At 42.4% G+C, this 18,835-nt stretch overlaps 1 protein-coding gene across 1 annotated transcript in view; it reads left to right on the forward strand.

The window, feature by feature from the left end:
- PCSK5 (proprotein convertase subtilisin/kexin type 5) overlaps positions 1-18,835 on the forward strand; it is an 810,488-nt gene that overhangs the window by 646,608 nt on the left and 145,045 nt on the right. Inside the window, exons 22-24 of the mRNA XM_073543784.1 lie at positions 3,848-3,984; positions 12,191-12,388; positions 14,216-14,284. Of these exons, the coding sequence (XP_073399885.1) occupies positions 3,848-3,984; positions 12,191-12,388; positions 14,216-14,284 (404 nt within the window). The remainder of the gene's footprint in view (positions 1-3,847; positions 3,985-12,190; positions 12,389-14,215; positions 14,285-18,835) is intronic.

Genomic DNA, 18,835 nt, shown 5'->3' on the forward strand with positions numbered 1-18,835 from the left:
CCTACAGACCATCGGTACTGCATTTGATTCTCAAGGATACAGTTCCATTAATAATCTAGGATCTGTATTTAATCATGTATTCATGTAAATTTTAACATTTTGATGTATAAATACCGATGTCAAAAGGATGTAACTACGGATGCAAGGACGAGAATACGGATGAAAAGCTTTCTGGATGTAAATCAGATGGTTTTTCATATCACCATTTGAGAATTTTGGTAGGGATGAGTGAGTAGTGAAGTTTTCAGACTCGCTGTACTCGTTACAAGTAGCTCCTAATACTCGGGTACTCGTAACGAGTAGCGAGTCCAATGTAAGTCTATGAGAAATGCGAGTAATGAGCTGTGTGTGCGGGGCTGTGCTGGCCTGTGCCAGGCTGTGCGGGGACTGTGCCGGGCTGTGTGGGACTGTGCTGGGCTGTGCAGGGACTGTGCGGTGACTGTGCCGAGCTGTGCGGGACTGTGCTGGGCTGTGCGAGGACTGTGCTGGGCTGTGTGGGACTGTGCTGGGCTGTGCAGGGACTGTGTGGGGACTGTGCTGGGCTGTGTGGGGACTGTGCGGGGACTGTGCGGGGACTGTGCGGGACTGTGCTGGGCTGTGCTGGGCTGTGCTGGGCTGTGCAGGGACTGTGTGGGGACTGTGCTGGGCTGTGCTGGGCTGTGTGGGGACTGTGCGGGGACTGTGCCGGGCTGTGCGGGGACTGTGCGGTGACTGTGCGGGACTGTGCGGGCTGTGCCGAATATTGCGAGGCGAGTAGTGAAATTTACTCGCCAGGATTGGAGTACCGCGAGTACCGCATTACTCGCCGAGTACCGAATCCTAACTAGTATACTCGCTCATCCCTAAATTTTGGCCATTTTGTCAAATTTCAAATTATAATTCCCTCAACAGAGTATTCCCATCTCATACATTTATGGCATATTCCATGGATAACACATGTTCTATATCTTGGATTCACATCATTTTAAAAGCCCAGGACTGTCTGGTGTTGCTGTGAAAGGAGTGGAAGCGCATGCATGACTCCATTTGGTCTCATTTACTGTATGTAAAAATAGTTCAGCAATGCAGGATCAGCTATTAAGAAAACTCCAAAAAAAGTCAACAAAGAGAGCCATGCACGCACAACCTACACTCCAGTCACAGCCACGCAAGACAAGGCCCTTTTTTTTCAAGAGGTGCGAGTCCAATGGATAGCATTAAAGTCTGAGAATGGCCCTTAGAAATTTGCTATGGTTGTTGAAGGTGAAATATGGACTGCCTTTTTCTCTTGTTTTCGTTTAACTTCAGGTCAATATTAGCCATGAAACAGTGAAGACGGGCCGGAATTGCCCACATCTAGTTTTTCATAGCTCGGTCTCACAGGCAACTGAGAGAGAACCAAAAGTCAGACTTTTTGTTGTGACCCACAAATGCATGAAATGTCCATGGCTCATTCTAGTTTAGAAAGCAGAAATCCAAAATTTAAGTAAAAAGTTGTAGATATTATGAAGAATATGCCAAAAATAGTGTAATTTGAAGCTTGTGGGCCCCCATACAAAATCTCCAACAGGGCCCCCAACTAAAGTGTATTATAGTAATATTCTTTTCACATGGGGAAAAGCAATCTTTCTAATACAAATCTTAAAAGAATGTTAAAGTTTACGTGAATTACAAAAACTGATTTTTATAAATTTTAGGTAATTTAGTTATTTATGTTTTGCAAAGAATTAAACACGATTTTATCAAATCATTGTATAGGTCTCAAAAATGATTTAAAAAATCCAAATTTACTGCAAGAGTAAAACATAAATTGCCAAATATATACAGAAATCACCAACTTTTGCTTTTTAACCTTTAGTTAATTAATCATTGCTCCATCAATATGAAAAAAAATGTGTCTCTTTATTAGTTGGGATTTTTTTCCACTCAGATTCAATAACATTGCCTAAACCATGAGCGAGAGCCCTTGTTCTTGCCTCCAGACGCGTGCCTTTACAGAAAGGTGCCAGTCAATATGATCAAAGTGGTTTCCTAACCACAGAATCCCTGGGCCCTGGTTTCCCAGCCGCTATGAGAACAAAACAAACAAACGTACTCTACCTACATGACATTTTTTTGCTTGTTAATGTATGTGCCCATATATAACCTGGCTTCTACAAACACTTCAAGAGTCTGCTAGGAACACAGGATCAACCACAAAAAAACAGTAGCTACCAGGAGCTAGGAAGAATCAATTTCACATTCTTTTCCGTTACACTTTGTTTTTTGTTTTTATTTTAGAGTTGCCTGGGTAAAGAAATAGGGTGTATGACTGACGCTCACGTCCTACAGACGGCCAGAAACACCTTTTTCTCAGGCTCCAAATGAAATCAAGGAGAATTAACTCTGAACTGGAAGTTTTGGCTCCGACAAACCAAAGTTTTTCTAAAACTTCCTCTATTCTACTGCTGATTGAAAAAAATTAATGAATGGATTAATTCATATCATGCTATGCAGATTTACCACAGAACAAGAGTATTAGTTTTTCGGAAAGGGTGACATTTTTGTGGATCTCGAATTATATGATCAACTAGGGGAATGGGGAGGATAACATGAGGAACCCACCACTGTACATTTTTGCATGCCTTTTCAGATTCTCAGAGATGATGTCCAGAGATAACCATAAATTTATTTATCTAAGGCTAGCTGCTGACGACCATGTAAGCTCTCATCCGAGAGAATTGGGTCAATCTTGCAAATCACCCTCTGATCAGAGTGTGAGCATAGTGTGCTACAATTCTCTCGGATGAGGAGAAGATGGAGAAAATATTTTCTCCCTCTTCTCAATTCTGTCAATCTGTGGAAATCGGACTGCACTAACATGCCATGCCGATTGCTGTCTTATTTTTATCATGCACTTTCTGTTTTTTTTTTCGTCAAGATGGGGTGCAGAGTGTACATTAATGAGAAAAGAATGAACTTTTTTGAATTCACCAAATGGCTGCAATGAAACAAAGAGTGAAAAATTTAAAGGGGTCTGAATACTTTCCGTACCCACTGTACATATGGTCAATACCACTGTATATTCTGGTCTTTTTTAAAGGGGTTGTCCCCTTTCACCTTTTTATTTCTCTCACTTCCTTGTAATCAGCAGGCTAGGCATCTTTGTAAATGGCTTTATCTGGTTCCCCCATTGTGACTGGTAGTCAAATGACTCCCAATTTGCTGACGTCACATTGACAGGTCACATAGTACAGTGCCTTGAAAGCATCACCCTGTTAATGAAAGGTCAGTATTGATGTGCCTTGCCTTGGTTGCATTCCAAAGTATGCAGCCTGGAGGACGTTCCCGGAGAATAGAAGAGAGCAAGACCTGAATGGAGGTGTAAGTTCCTCAGCTCTAGGCAGAATATCACTGGAAAGGTGTAATTTTCAACATGAAGATGGAGAGGCAGGAGATAAAAAAGCAGAAGTCACAGAACTGTTGGTATCAAGGCAACTGGGCTACATAAATAGAAAAGTCATTGAGACACTTTGAAAGCAATGCCAAGAATACGGGTGAAAAGGGAAAACTCCTTTAATGTAGTGGGTTCATTCCTGATTTTGCTGTGCTGCCTTATGAATTCTAGTTTCAATCTAGACAGATACAGTATATATGAGATAGATAAATAGATACATAATAGATAGATAATTGATAGATATGTGATAGATAGATAGATAGATAGATAGATAGATAGATAGATATGGGATAGATAGATAGATAGATAGATAGATAGATAGATAGATAGATAGATAGATAGATAGATAGATAGAAACAAGCTTTAGTACACAACATTTTTCTAGGAAGTGTACCATTAACTTGTCTTTCACTTTCTTTTTTTTTGTCCCAGGTTCTTGGATGATGGACACTGTGTATTAACCTGCCCTGTCGGCAAATATGAATTCAACAGACAATGTCATATGTGTCATCATACGTGTCTAGAGTGCGATGGAAGCGAGCCTGACACCTGTATATCCTGTAGCATTGGTAAGGCGTCACAAAAGGATTGTAAACGTCTTCACAAGCAATTAAGTCTCAATTGAGAGGTTTCAGCATGGCATGGGACAAATATGAATTTCAGTTTTCATGTCAGCCTTTCGTGACTCGAGACAAATGATATCAGCTTTCTGAGTCTTGGCTTCGGTGGAGAATTACAGACTCTATAGGGCAATGGGATTACACTAGTGAAATAAACAGCACAAAAATACAGAGAGGGAGATTTTGCTGTTGACATAAAAAGTCACCAATGCACTGCTTGACTGGTGAAGTAAAATCAGACTATTGATTTTTCTCTTTTAAACCACATGAAATAGAATTCCTAGTGTGAAGTAGCGGCCGTTACTCAGACCTTCCCAATGGGGCTGACGTGTTAGAGCAGTAATATATTGTTAGAACATGTTACAGTGGATACAATGCATCCATCTTTCTATTGACATAGGTGGCACAACCTCTTGCTTTGGGGCAATGGTTGAAGTGATGGCTCACAGACCTTTTAATGGTCTTTCAAGATCTTGAAACCTCTTGACGTGTTTTGATGAGTTAAACATTGCCGGTACCTCATTGTCTAAGAAATTTGTTGATATGGCAGCTACAATACATACTTTACCAATTTATCCCATTGAAAGTGGGGCTCCAAATGATGATATATATTACAGTCATATGTAAAAGTTTGGGCACCCCTATTAATGTTAACCTTTTTTCTTAATAGCAATTTTGGTTTTTGCAACAGCTATTTCAGTTTCATATATCTAATAACTGATGGACTCAGTTATATTTCTGGATTCAAATGAGGTTAATTGTACTAACAGAAAATGTGCAATCTGCATTTAAACAAAATTTGACCGGTGCAAAAGTATGGGCACCCTTATCATTTTCTTGATTTGAACACTCCTAACTACTTTTTACTGACTTCCTGAAGCACTAAATTGGTTTTGTAATCTCATTGAGCTTTGAACTTCATAGTCAGGTGTATCAAATCATGAGAAAAGGTATTTAAAGTGGCCACTTGCAAGTAGTTCTCCTATTTGATTCTCCTATGAAGAGTGGCATCATGGGCTCCTCAAAACAACTCTCAAATGATCTGAAAACAAAGATTATTCAACATAGCTTTTCAGGGGAAGGATACAAAAAGTTGTCTCAGAGATTTAACCTGTCAGTTTCCACTGTGAGGAATATAGTAAGGAAATGGAAGAACACAGGTACAGTTCTTGTTAAGCCCAGAAGTGGCAGGCCAAGAAAAATATCAGAAAGGCAGAGAAGAAGAATGGTGAGAACAGTCAAGGACAATCCACAGACCACCTCCAAAGACCTGCAGCATCATCTTGCTGCAGATGGTGTCACTGTGCATCGGTCAATTTTTATTGCCCAGATGTAGTACTTTGCATTTCTCCCTGTTAAAAACCATTCTGTTAGTTACTGCCCACTTCTCCAGTTTATTTAAATCTTTTTGAATCCTCTCTCTCTCTTCTCTAGTATTAGCTATCCCTCCTAGCTTTGTGTCATCAGCAAATTTAATCAGTTTACCCTCAATTCCTTCATCTAAATCATTGATAAAGATGTTGAACAATACAGGGCCCAGGACAGAGCCCTGTGGTACCCCACTTGAGACATTCTTCCAACTGGATGTGCAGCCATTTACGACCACTCTTTGGGTCCGATCACTAAGCCAGCTATGAATCCACCTAACAGTTGCCTTGTCCATTCCATACTTAGTCATTTTTTCAATAAGGATTGTATGAGAGACTTTGTCAAATGCTTTGCTGAAGTCAAGATATACTATATCTACAGCATTTCCTTGATCCACCCAATCAGTGATACCGTCATAGAAGGAAATTAAGTTAGTCTGACATGACTTATTAGTTACAAACCCATGCTGACTCTGTTTGATCACTTCATTCTTATCCAGGTATTGACTTACATGTTGTTTAATAATTTGTTCAAAGATCTTTCCTGGTATAGAAGTCAGACTCACCGGCCTATAGTTGCCTGGGTCCACCTTCTTCCCCTTTTTGAAGATAGGAACAACATTTGCTCTTCTCCAGTCTTCTGGCACTTCTCCTGTTCTCCAAGAATTTTCAAAGATTATGGAGAGTGGTTCAGAAATTTCTTCTGCTATCTCCTTCAGTACTCTGGGGTGTAATTCATCTGGACCTGGAGACTTGAATTCATTTAGGTTAGCTAAGTGTTTCCTCACTATCTTTCTGTTTATAGATATCCTGGATTCTTCTATTCCCTTAATAGGACAGTGAATAACAGTTGGTGTTACATTTCCTTTCTGAGAGAAAACAGATGCGAAATAGGAATTTAAAAGTTCAGCCTTCTCAACATCCTATCTTACCATTTCATCATTTTCATCCTGTAAAAATCCTATAGCATCTTTGACTTTTCTTTTACTTTTGACATATCCCCAAAATCCTTTATTATTGCTTTTGACATCTCTTGCAAGCCTCAATTCATTTTCAGCTTTAGATAATCTGATTTGTGCCCTGCAGATTCTGCAGACAGCATTATATTCTTCTTTAGATATGCCTCCCTCTTTCCATTTTATAAACATTTTTTTCTTCCTTTTTAGCATGTGCTTAAGTTCTGTGTTCACCCATCCTGGTTTCCTTAAATGCTTCCTATTCTTCCCTCTTTTCGGAATTGTTAACAACTGTGCTTTGAGAATTTCATTTTTCAAGATTTCCCATCCTTCCTGGACATTTTTGTCTTTAAGGATATCCAGCCATTGGATCCCTCCAATTATCTTTCTGAATCCCTTAAAATCTGCCTTTCTGAAATCTAACCTTGACGTCTGAGTCTTCACAGGTCTTCCGCCTCTAGTTATCCAAAATTCTAAAATAGCATGGTCGCTACCTCCTAGGGTTCCAGCCACTTTTACCTCCTCAACCATTTCCTCCCTGTTTATAAGGATTAGATCCAAGGTAGCAGTTCCCCTTGTTTTCTCCCCTACCTTTTGGAAGATAAAGTTGTCAGCAAGAGAGGATAAGAATTTCCTTGACCTGTTAGTTTTGCCTGAGAGAGATTCCCAACAAATGTCTGGATAGTTGAAATCTCCCATGACAACTATGTCATATTTTTTGGAGAACTTGGCCATTTGATGCATAAAGAGTTCATCCATATCTTCAGCTTGCACAGGCGGCCTGTAGTAAATGCCTACAATGGTGTCCTTTCCATTGTTCTGTCCTTGTATTCTTACCCAAACAGTTTCCACAGAACTCCCAGTCTCTGAAGCTTCAATCTCTGTGCAGATATACGCGTTTCTAACATACAATGCAACACCTCCTCCTCGTTTATCAAGTCTGTTTCTTGCAAATAAGTTGTATCCTTCTAGTCTTGTATTCCAATCATGTGTATTGTCCCACCAAGTTTCAGTGATTCCAATGACATCATATTTCTTTTCCTGTGTTAGTAGTTCCAATTCTCCTTGTTTGTTGCCCATGCTTTGTGCATTAGTATAGAAACATTTTAGTTTGTGATTGGTTTCTCTTTCTCCAATATTTTTATTAATTAGATTCTTTCGTCTTTGTTCTTCCTTTCCACTTCTATTAGCAGAGTTCTCAATAGCATTTGTCAGGTGTATGGCTTTTTCTGGTCTTTTGCTTCCCTTCCCATGTTGTTCTAGTTTAAAGCTCTCCTTACAAGTGTAGCAAGGCGACTTCCAAATACATGCTTTCCAGTCTTCGTAAGGTGCACCCCATCTCTAGCAAGTAGTCCATCGTATAAGTAGTTCACTCCGTGATCCAGAAATCCAAATCGTTGCTGACGGCACCATCGACGTAGCCAGTTGTTCACCTGCAGAATCTTATTCCACCTCCTTGTTCCATGGCCATCCACTGGGAGGATGGAAGAGAAGACCACCTGCGCTCCCAGTTCTTTCACTTTCTTGCCTAAGTCTTCAAAGTCTCTGCAGATGGTTTCCAGGTCGTTTCTTGCGGTGTCATTTGTCCCCACATGTAGTAGCAGGAATGGGTAGTCATCTGTAGGTCTGAAGAGTCCTGATATCCTGTCAGACACATCTTTAATTTTTGCACCTGGAAGACAGCACATTTCTCTTGAAGTTATATCCGGTCTGCAGATAGCGGCCTCTGTTCCTCTCAACAGGGAATCCCCCATGACCACCACTCTCCGTTTCTTCTTCACAACATTTTTCTTTCTCCATCCAGGAGGACTCTGAAGGCGTACAAGGTTGCTGTTTGTTGGCAAAGTCTTATCCTGATGTATTTCATCATCATTTTCCTGCGTGAGAGCCTGGTACTGGTTTCTGAGTTCTGACTCTTTCCCTAGTTCCCTATCCACATGCGTAATATCAAAGGGAGGGGAATCTTAATAAGTCAGTCACCAGAGTCATACATCCATCACTATTCACACATCTAGCAAGAAGAGTCTATATTAGGGCATGGCCGAGCGGCCATGCGGGCCTTTTATAGCCGTGTGCTGCCGGGACCTTCCAGATCTCTGAGATGGACCAATCAGATCTGGAGAAGGACCTGAGCACCTGACTCCTGACCTCCAATGGGAGATTGTCTCGTGAGCATGCTCAGAGGAGCGGCAGAGGGACTTAGCCTCAGGAATGTGAAAAATGAGGATGAATGAACTCATGGAGATCAACATCCCACACTGCGGAGACACCATCACATGTTTCTCAACGCAGTGATTCTAGAGCAATGCCCCCATCCCTTATGGGAAATATGTAAAAGCATGCCAAACACAAGCCACGGAGACACCATCACATGTTTCTCAACACAAGCAATGACTAGCCAGGTCTTTCCCTGGGAAGGAACAACCACGGGAAGGGCAGTCTCCAATGAAGGAAACCACCTATGTTGTAATCCTTCAGTCCATATGAATCTTCGATCCGGGGCAACAGATCTCTCCCATCCAGGAGTCTGGCAATGCCCCTTCAGTAGCACACATCTGCCCTGGCTAACATACCCAGGCTTTCTGACCGGGTCTTCCCTTGAGGCTGCAAGTCCAGCCCCCTAATTAGCTACTTCTGTCCCTAACTATATACAGGCATTAAAGGGGCACATCACAATACCATATATAGCTCATGCTACAGTGTTACTCAAACAGTGCAATTAATACAAAACACATACATTATATCACGATACATAAATGTGCACAGGGGGTCACACGAAAGGAGAGGAGGGCGCAACTGAGGGGATCTGCCACCCCCTTACACTCCAAGCAGAGGCAGCTTTACCTTAGCTTGGAGCAAGGGCGCTGAAGGTGGCTGGACCCAGTGATTCGGACAGTTTAGAGCAGCTCTTGCAATCTCTATAGCCAAGGTGTCCGAACTATGCTTCCAATAAAAATTGATTTTGCAGTGAAGTCTTCATAATATAGTGGACTGCATCGATAGTAACCAAGTGAAAAGGTGAACTGGTAATTAATAGAAACCTTTTCCAAAATTCTCCACATCATTATGTTACACAATGAATCTCTAGATATCTTTCCTTTTTGCCGCTGTAAAGTACAATCTATCGACGAGATGGAATGTAAAAGTCTTCCATCTCGCAGTATAGTTCTCAGGATGACGGCCGTGTTTTTTTCGTGTTCAGAAACCTGGCACGTTAGATGATAAATGTTCTGTTGTTGCCGAAGTGAAATTGGCAACACTTGTGCAAAAAGTTCTCTCATTCTTACGGATTCACTTAGTAAACTGAAAAGGAAATGGTAAAAAAAGCTCTTTAATATTATTTTGATGTTTGTCCATACAATTAGCAAGGAGATCTTAGCTTCTGATTATAGAGCATATACAGTAAATATATGGATATAGAGCCGGGCGGTCTGGTGCACCTTTACAGGATGCTGGAACAAGGGTAGAATGAGTTTATCACTGCATTTTCAGATCTGCAGCTTAGTGGGTAAGTAATGCTACAACAGCGCCACCATCTGGACAGTGGTGTAACAACAGAATAGAAAACAATGTTTCCAATTTTAGTTGCTATTAGATATGCATACTGTGGATTCCTGCCCTGCTCTTAAGTCTACGTAGATTTTTTACCACTATTTGTGAAAGCACCTATGAAAACCTCATTCACACATATTGTACTGCAGAATCTACGTTAAAAACAGTGACAATTCATGACATCTGAAAGCATCTTGCAAGGTTCCGGTTATCAAATAATTGTTCAAAAGAAATTCACAAAATAATACAAATAGTCGGCTCCTTATAGAAGCTATTGCCATAAGGGCCATATGTGACCCATAAAATCTTATAGAAGAAAACAGACCACACAGACACGTAATTAAAGAAACAGAATTCTTTCCACGTACAGAACATGTACAATATTCCTTCTGCAGTGGGTGGTCAGTCATCCTGCTGCCAATCTTAGAAGTATGAAATAAGTATTTTGTTTAACTGATTCTACTACTTGCGGTTCTTAGATAGATGAGCCATTTTGCCTTGTCTTTATTGGTAAAATAGATCTTTGATGATGAAGAAGCTGATGATAATAATAAAGATGTAAACTTATTGATCTCATTAGTATTGCTATAACAAAGCTGTGATATTTACCAGACGTGACTTAATATACAGTAAGCAAATTCTTATTTATATACAGTGGCTTGCAAAAGTATTTTCCCCCGGCAGCTTCTGCATTTTGCTACCTCGGTTCCTGTAAAGAACATGCCTACAACTGTGAACATTTCTTTTTTTATTGTGATGCAAACAAATAGCACAAAATAACTGAAAACCTCAGTATGCCTAACTATTCACCCCCCTAAAGTCAGTACTTTGTAGAGCCTCCTTTTGCGGAAATTACAGCTACAAGTCACTTTCGATAAGTTTCTGTGATATTTCCACATGTTGCCATTGGGGTTTTTCCCCATTCCTCAAGGCAAAACTGCTCCAGCTCCTTCTAGGTAGATGGTTTCCTCAGGTAAACAGCAATTTTCAAGTCTGACCACATATTCTAAATTGGAGTATGGTTTGGGCTTTGACTAGGCCACTCCAAAACATTTACATGTTTCCCCTTAAACCACTCAAGTGTTGCTTTAGTAGTATCCTTTGGGTCATTGTCTTGTTGGAAGGTGAACCTCCGTTCCAGTCTCAAATCATTGACAGACAAGTTTTGCTCAAGAATATTCCTGTATTTCGCTCCATCTTTCCCTCTACTCGGACCATTTTGCCTGTCTCTGCTGCTAAAAAGCATCATCACAGCATGATCCTGCCACCACCATGTCTCACTGTGGGGATGGTGTTCTTGAGCTGTGTTGGTTTGGCACCAGACACAGTGTTTACCTTGGTGGCCAAAAAAGTTACATTTTGGTCTCATCTGACCACAGCACCTTCCACCATACATTTGTGGAGTCTCCCACATGTCTTTTGGCAAACTCAAAATGAGCCTTACAATTTTTGTGTGTAAGTGAAGGCTTTTTTCTGCCCACTCTCCCATTAAAACCACCTCTATGGAGTGTGCGTCATATTGTCGTCATATGGACAGATACTCCAGTCCTTGCTTGGGAACGCTGCAGCTCCTTCAGAGTTACTTTTGGTCTCTTTGCTGTCTTTCTGATTAATGACCTCCTTGCCCAGGCTGAGAGTTTTGGTTGGCGGCCCTCTCTTGGCAGGTTTGTTGTGGTACCATGTTGATGATAATGGATTTGATGGTTCTCCCGGGAATCATCAGAGATTGGGATTTTTTTTTTATAAATCAACCCTGACTTGTACTTAAAGAACTTTGTCCCTGACTTGTTTGGAGATCTCCTTGGTCTTAATGGTCATGTTTGGTAATGGTGCTTCTTGCTTAATGGTGTTACAGCCTCAGTGGCCTTTCAGAAAAGGTGTGTGTATACTGACAGACCATGTGACACTTAGATTGCACACAGATGGACTTCCTTTCACTACACGTGACTTATGAAGGAAATTGCTTGCACCAGAAATGTTTAATAGCTTCATAGCAAAAGGGGTGAAAACATATGCAAATGCCAACTTTTAGTTATTTGCTCCCAAAAATTTAATTTAGGACTATATTTTTTCCCACTTCACCAACTTAGACTATGTAATACTGATGCATCACACACAAATCGGATTACAAAAATATTCAAACACAGGTTGTAATTTTAACAAAATTTGGACATAAAGGGCTTGAAAACTTTTGCAAGCCACTGTATACATCAAGAAACATAAAAAGTACCTTGGTCATAAGGTAACAACAGATTTTTATCTTTTATTTTCTTTTAAAAGATATCGCTGGAAGATCGCGCTATCTGTATAAAGGGGAATGCAGGGATAGCTGCCCAGAGGCATATTACATTGAAGACAACAGATGTGCGCCGTGTCCTCAAAACTGTCAATCCTGTAAAGGCAGCAAGCAATGTGTCAAATGTTTGGAAGGCTACAACACTGTGGATGGTGTCTGCCAGGAGCTCACATGTCCCGAAGGTTTGTAGAAGGGTTTGTACCCTTATGCTTTTGTGGCGCCCAGCATCTTAATCGCCACAAAAGGGTTAAATATGTATTGTTCTGTATGTGTTTTGTGAGCAATGGGAGTTATGCTTTCTCTGCTAGACACACACACAATTTTCCTCATTCCCTCATTTGTCTGAAGCTGCGAGCTTTACAGACATACCCTAACTGGGAGGGGCCGACTTGTTCTCAGTGTGAAGGAGGAAGTACGCTTGGACGCCATGATGACATGTGGCTGATCCAGGAGTGAGAGCTAAAAAGCAGGGAACCAGTCCCTAGATCATCCATGCTTTCAGAGCTACTTGGTAACCTGAGAGACTGCGTGGGATTACACAACCAGCAGAAAAGTGTTTTCCCTCAGAAATACTGCAATAACCTGGAATCAGTGAAGGACAGTGCAAGTGGGAACTTGAGCTGCGTCACAAAGGATTCAGACTGCAAGGCGAAATACACAGTGAGTAGAGGCAATACTGGGAAGTTCTAAACTCCAGAAAGCCTTGGTCCCAGAAGGGATTAGAATAGCAGGAGGTTACACTGAGTCACAGCAAAGAGAAAGATAACTCCCATTCTCCAGAGCAGACTGTCACCTGGTGAGAGTTGTAATATCTCCTCTGAACTGCACCTGAACTACAGTAAATGATAAAGTGACTTTCCTTGTCTCCTGCCTTATTACTCCGTGCTTTCTACTTGCATCACAATCTCTGGGGATCCTGCCCTGGTTGGAGAGGGTTTTAACATCTGCACTGTCATCACCATCTACTCCCCCAGGGATCATCTGCAGTGCCGGCTATACTACAGTCGAACACTCCAACTGGCGTCACGAATCACTACATAAACTTCATCCCCATCCAATTGTACCCCTTTTACATGACCGCCTGGGGCCACGGACCGGGTCACCACAGCTGTGACATCTCCCATTGAAGTTAACGGGCTCGGTACCGAGTACCCCACGGCCCCTCGGGCGCGTCACTTTCTTCATTCAGAATTTTTAGCTCTCTGAAGATAAGACTGAGCAGTTCCTACACTGGCACCTATTATGTTACATGGCTTCCCTTCCGGCCAACCTTCTTTCCTGCATAGTTTTCATCTGTCCTTATGCTTATCTTTGTGTTATGTATTAATCCTGTATTTTCCCATAATAAAAGTATTGGCATTGAAATTCCAACAGTATCTGTCAGGGGAGATTTGGGTGGGCCACCATAAAAAAGAAATAATCTTTCTGAGCCACTGAAATAAATTCAGATGACTTTCATTGAATATCCACGTGGTCTTAAAGCTGCTGCCAGACACCACCGGCGGTGTCTTCTTCCTAGTCCTAGGAGAACAAAAGGAACTGGTATTGAAAGTTAACATGCCTGAACCAGGTCTTTCCTGACATACTTGTCCCTCCGAAACCGGTAACACCCAGTTGTCAATTTATTCATATATTTCCAGGAGGCACAACACAAAATTGCAAGAAAAGATAGTGTAGTATTTAGTATCAAAGCGCAAACAGGAATCCAAGGATTGAGATTATTCTTAATTCAAGAAAAAACAGTTATAAAGAATATGAAGAATAACTATATAATAATATTGGAAATATATATCTGGTCATGTCACCTTGATTATAAAGTATGAATTCTTCCAGGAACAAGACATTTTTTCATGATGAAGAAGCAAATATGAAACTAAATTTAAAGGGACACATATTTATAGGGTTCATAAAACTTGCCACAAACTATATGGTTACTGTTCTCTCAGGTGTAACCTGGTGTTATCATGCTCCTACATCTCACAATATATCTTGACCATTTTGCCTGGCAGGAGAAGTTGAAGATCCGGAGAGTGAAGAATGTGTGCCTTGTGTAGACGGATGCAAGGAATGCTCCGCAGGTAGGTTCCTATAAGTAATTAAGTAACATTATAGATTTAGCATTTGTTATACCCAGTTGACAAATTGAAATATAGATAAAATGTCAAATTTTACAGGTAAATGAAACACCCCTTTAAATAAAAAGTTCCCATTAATATTCTAAATTGAGGCTCAAGAAGGAATATTTAATTCTCAGAGCTGGATCACACTGGGTTTCAATATCCTTGGTTTCGGCAGAAGATAGGTGGTGTATGGTAGTGAATTATTCCTCATTTCTCAGTGAGATAAATGGGCATTACGAGGACATTTACAGTAGCCAGATGTGGCCTGTTTTGACTACTATTCCAGCACCTATGGGTTGAAACCAGCTCATGCCCAGCACATACATAACTCTACTCCCTGGACATTCAGTAATTCATATTTCAATCTTATTTTGCTGCATAACTATGAAGATTTGCAATTCATTGAAGCTAGAGTAAGAAACAATCATCTTCTGATTTACTTCTGCTTGTCTATGATGAAAGCACAACGCATATCTGCATACTAGGATCGCTCAACACTAGTACTGATCTACAAATGTGGAGATGTGAGAAGCTTAAACAGGATGCCCAAAGAGAAATGGTCAGCTTTCCTGACATTACTTTTATTAATTACTAGCTGAAGAGCCTGGCGCTCCGCGGGCATAGTAACTAACTACGGTTAGTTAAAACAAATTATAATGATTATATCTATATATATAAAGCTGATGGTAGAGCCCCGCCCAGTCCGCATAGCCACATTCACTATAATATCCCACATCATCCCGTCAGCCAGAGCTACCGGACTACTACCCCTAATATCCCACATCGTCCCATCAGCCAGAGCTACCGGACTACTACCCCTAATATCCCACATCGTCCCGTCAGCCAGAGCCACCGGACTACTACCCCTAATATCCCACATCATTCCATCAGCCAGAGCTACCAGACTACTACCCCTAATATCCCACATCGTCCCGTCAGCCAGAGCCACCGGACTACGACCCCTAATATCCCACATTATCCCATCAGCCAGAGCTACCGGACTACTACCCCTAATATCCCACATCGTCCTGTCAAAGCCAGTAAAAGTAGAATGGTGCTTTTCACCAATGGACAGGCACAAACCTTATACATTAGTACAGTAGAGAAACCTTCACACACATTTTCATGCACCGTCAACTTGTAATTTGTCCGGCTGAGTTGCTCCTGGATGTACAGCATCTGTATGCAGTATAGTATCATATTTAATGGGTTGTTATGGGAAAAGCATTACGTGTTATATGGGTATATTCAGGTGAATTATGGGGAAAGTAGCACTTTAAAAAACTCACGGCATCAGAGCACAGTAACACATCATTAATGCATAAAAGTGTCTGTGAGAAAATATTAAATCCACATGACATTTAATATGTGCACTTTCCTACATTCATGTGTGTCACTTAATGATAGCAAACGGGAGGGGGGATTCATTTCCGTCATGTACTCACTGCTCCTTTCTGGGGGACAGACAATGACTGGAGCTTATGTTCCTGGGGATGCTAGATTTCTCCCACCATGTCAGTGTCTGCTGAGGTGTTGTCAAGTGGGAAAACTTGCGCATAGCAACCAATCACAGCTCAGCTACTTTTAACCAGCTCTGTTGAAATGAGAGTGATGCTTAGTAATTGGTTGCAAGGAAAACTGTTGGTCATAGCAACCAATCACAGCTTAGCTTCTTTTGAACAGCTCTGGTGAAATGAAAGATGCTTTGTGATTGTTTGGTGATACACACACACACACATTGATTTTTATATATAGAGATGTTTATTCCTTATGCTTATAAAAGAGCAATTCTGGAGCATCTTTGTCAGAGACACCGCACTGAACTTGCTCACTGAGCCAGTGCACGTGTCCTGAGTAAAGCGAACAGTGCTCAAAGCTACCTGTGGAGCGGGCAGCAACCGAATAGATGCGTACTTCAGAGCTGCAGGACCTGAAGCACGTGACTGCTGGGGGCGTGGCCTAAACTCCACAGAGCTAGGAGCTGCAAGACAATTCCTAGCAGAGTAACTGTGAGACAAAGTTACCAAGGGGAATAGACAGTGAGAATAGTCAGGACGTAGCCAATGAGTCACACACAGAGATAGCTGTAGGGTACCAAAGGGGGCGAGCAGAGAGTAGTCAGGTCACATGCAATGAGTCATACACAGATAGTTGCAAGGTACAAGAGGGGCGAGCAGAGAGTTGTCAGGTCACATGCAATGAGTCATACACAGATAATAATGCAGTACAAAATCAACAGGCAAACTCACAACGGGAAACAGAATTGGGTCAGAACCATATAAACAAGCTATAGCAACAAACAGGCACACGGGGGTCAGCACACTAGGCCAATGGCAAAAGTATAACTGGCAGGGATTGAAGCTACCCAGGGGTTTATGAAGCTCTCCCAGAACCAGAAAGAGGCCACAATCATTAACCCCAAGTGTGCAGGTCAAAACCTGCACAGAGCTCCAGACATTAACCCCCGGTGTGCAGCTCAAAAACCCGCACTGGGATCATGACAGTACCCCCCTCTCAACGGGGGGCCTCCGGGCCCCCAGGCTTCCCCGGGTACTTGGCATGGAACGCATGAACCAGGCGATCTGCATGTACCGAGCGAGCAGGGACCCATGAGCGCTCTTCTGGTCCATATCCCTTCCAGTGGACCAGGTACTGCAAAGAGCGGCGCACCCGCCGAGAGTCCACAACATGTCCGACCTCATACTCCAATTGACCCTCCACCAGCACTGGAGGAACAACAGTCTCAGAGTTCTCTTTGACAGATCCTGCTGGTTTCAACAGAGACTTATGGAACACATTAGATATTTTTAAGGAGGCGGGGAGACGCAACCTATATGCCACTGGGTTGACTATCTCCATAATTACGTACGGACCAATGAACTTTGGTCCCAACTTAACTGATGGTACCTTTAAGTTGATGTTACGCGTGGAGAGCCAAACCTTCTCTCCCACCTGAAACATGTCTCCCGAGGCTCTCTTTTTGTCCGCAAAATATTTGTATCTCCCCTGGGCTCGAGAGATATTACGCTGGACCTCAGCCCAGAGGTCTTTTAACCGTTGAACGGACCCCTCTGCTCCTGGACAACTGGAATCCACCCGAGAAAACTCCCCAAAATGTGGATTAAAGCCATAGTTAATCAGGAATGGAGACATGTTGGTGGACTGACTCACCCGGTTGTTAAAAGCGAATTCAGCCAACGGTAAAGCATCACACCAATCCTCCTGTCTGGCGGAGGTCAGACACCTGAGAATTTGTTCCAGGGATTGATTGGTGCGTTCTGTCTGACCATTACTCTCCGGGTGATATGCCGACGAGAAGGAGAGTGAGATGCCCAATTTCATACAGAATGTCTCCAAAATTTGGCCACAAACTGCACACCTCTGTCAGACACAACATTCAGGGGTACCCCATGCAATCGGACCACATGCTGCACAAACAATCTTGACAACGTTTCTGCTGAAGGTAATGCTGCCAAGGGAATGAAATGGGCCTGTTTAGAAAACCTATCCACCACCACCCAGATCACGGTATTGCCCCTGGAAGGTGGAAGGCCGGTAATAAAATCCATGGAAAGATGAGTCCATGGCCTATCAGGAACCGGTAAAGGTATGAGTTCCCCAGCCGGTCGGTTATGCGAGCTTTTGGAACGGGCACATATGCCACAAGCAGAAACAAATTCCTTGACATCGGACCTTAATGAAGGCCACCAAAAACCCCTGGCTACTGCCTCTCTAGTGGCCGTGATACCTGGATGAGCACTCAGCCTAGAATCATGAAACTCCTGCAGAAGTCTAGGCCGCAATGAATCTGGAACAAACAGTTTATCGCTTGGCCTGGTTGCCGGAGCTAGGGCCTGAGCCCTTAGGATTTCTTGTTCCAACTCAGTTGAGACCCCCACCACTACCACCCCTGGGGGAAGAATGGAGGACGGCGGCTCAGGGGGAGACACTGGATCAAAACTTCTGGACAGGGCATCCGCTTTAACATTTTTGGACCCCGGTCGAAAAGTAATTGAGAACTGAAATCGTGAAAAAAAAAGTGACCAACGGGCCTGTCTAGGAGTAAGCCTCTTAGCAGATTCAAGGTATGCCAAATTTTTGTGATCCGTGACAACCGTGATAGGGTGAGCCGCCCCTTCCAAAAAGTGCCTCCATTCCTCAAACGCCAGCTTGACCGCAAGAAGTTCTCTATTGCCTACATCATAGTTTTTCTCAGCTGAAGAGAACTTCTTGGAGAAGAAGGCACAGGGTTTGAGATTGGTAAGGGTGGCCGGACCCTGGGACAGCACAGCCCCCACCCCCACTTCAGAAGCATCCACCTCCACAATGAATGGTTTGGACGGGTCAGGTTGCACCAACACCGGGGCAGACATAAAACATTTCATAATCGCTGAGAAGGATTCCTTAGCGAGTACAGACCAATTTTTTACATCAGCTCCCTTCTGGGTAAGATCCGTGAGTGGTTTCACCACTTGTGAGAAACCTTTAATGAATCTCCGGTAATAGTTC

Source organism: Dendrobates tinctorius, unplaced genomic scaffold (genome assembly GCF_039654945.1).
Source record: "Dendrobates tinctorius isolate UK_male_01 unplaced genomic scaffold, ASM3965494v1 ptg000134l, whole genome shotgun sequence".
Taxonomy (NCBI): domain Eukaryota; kingdom Metazoa; phylum Chordata; class Amphibia; order Anura; family Dendrobatidae; genus Dendrobates; species Dendrobates tinctorius.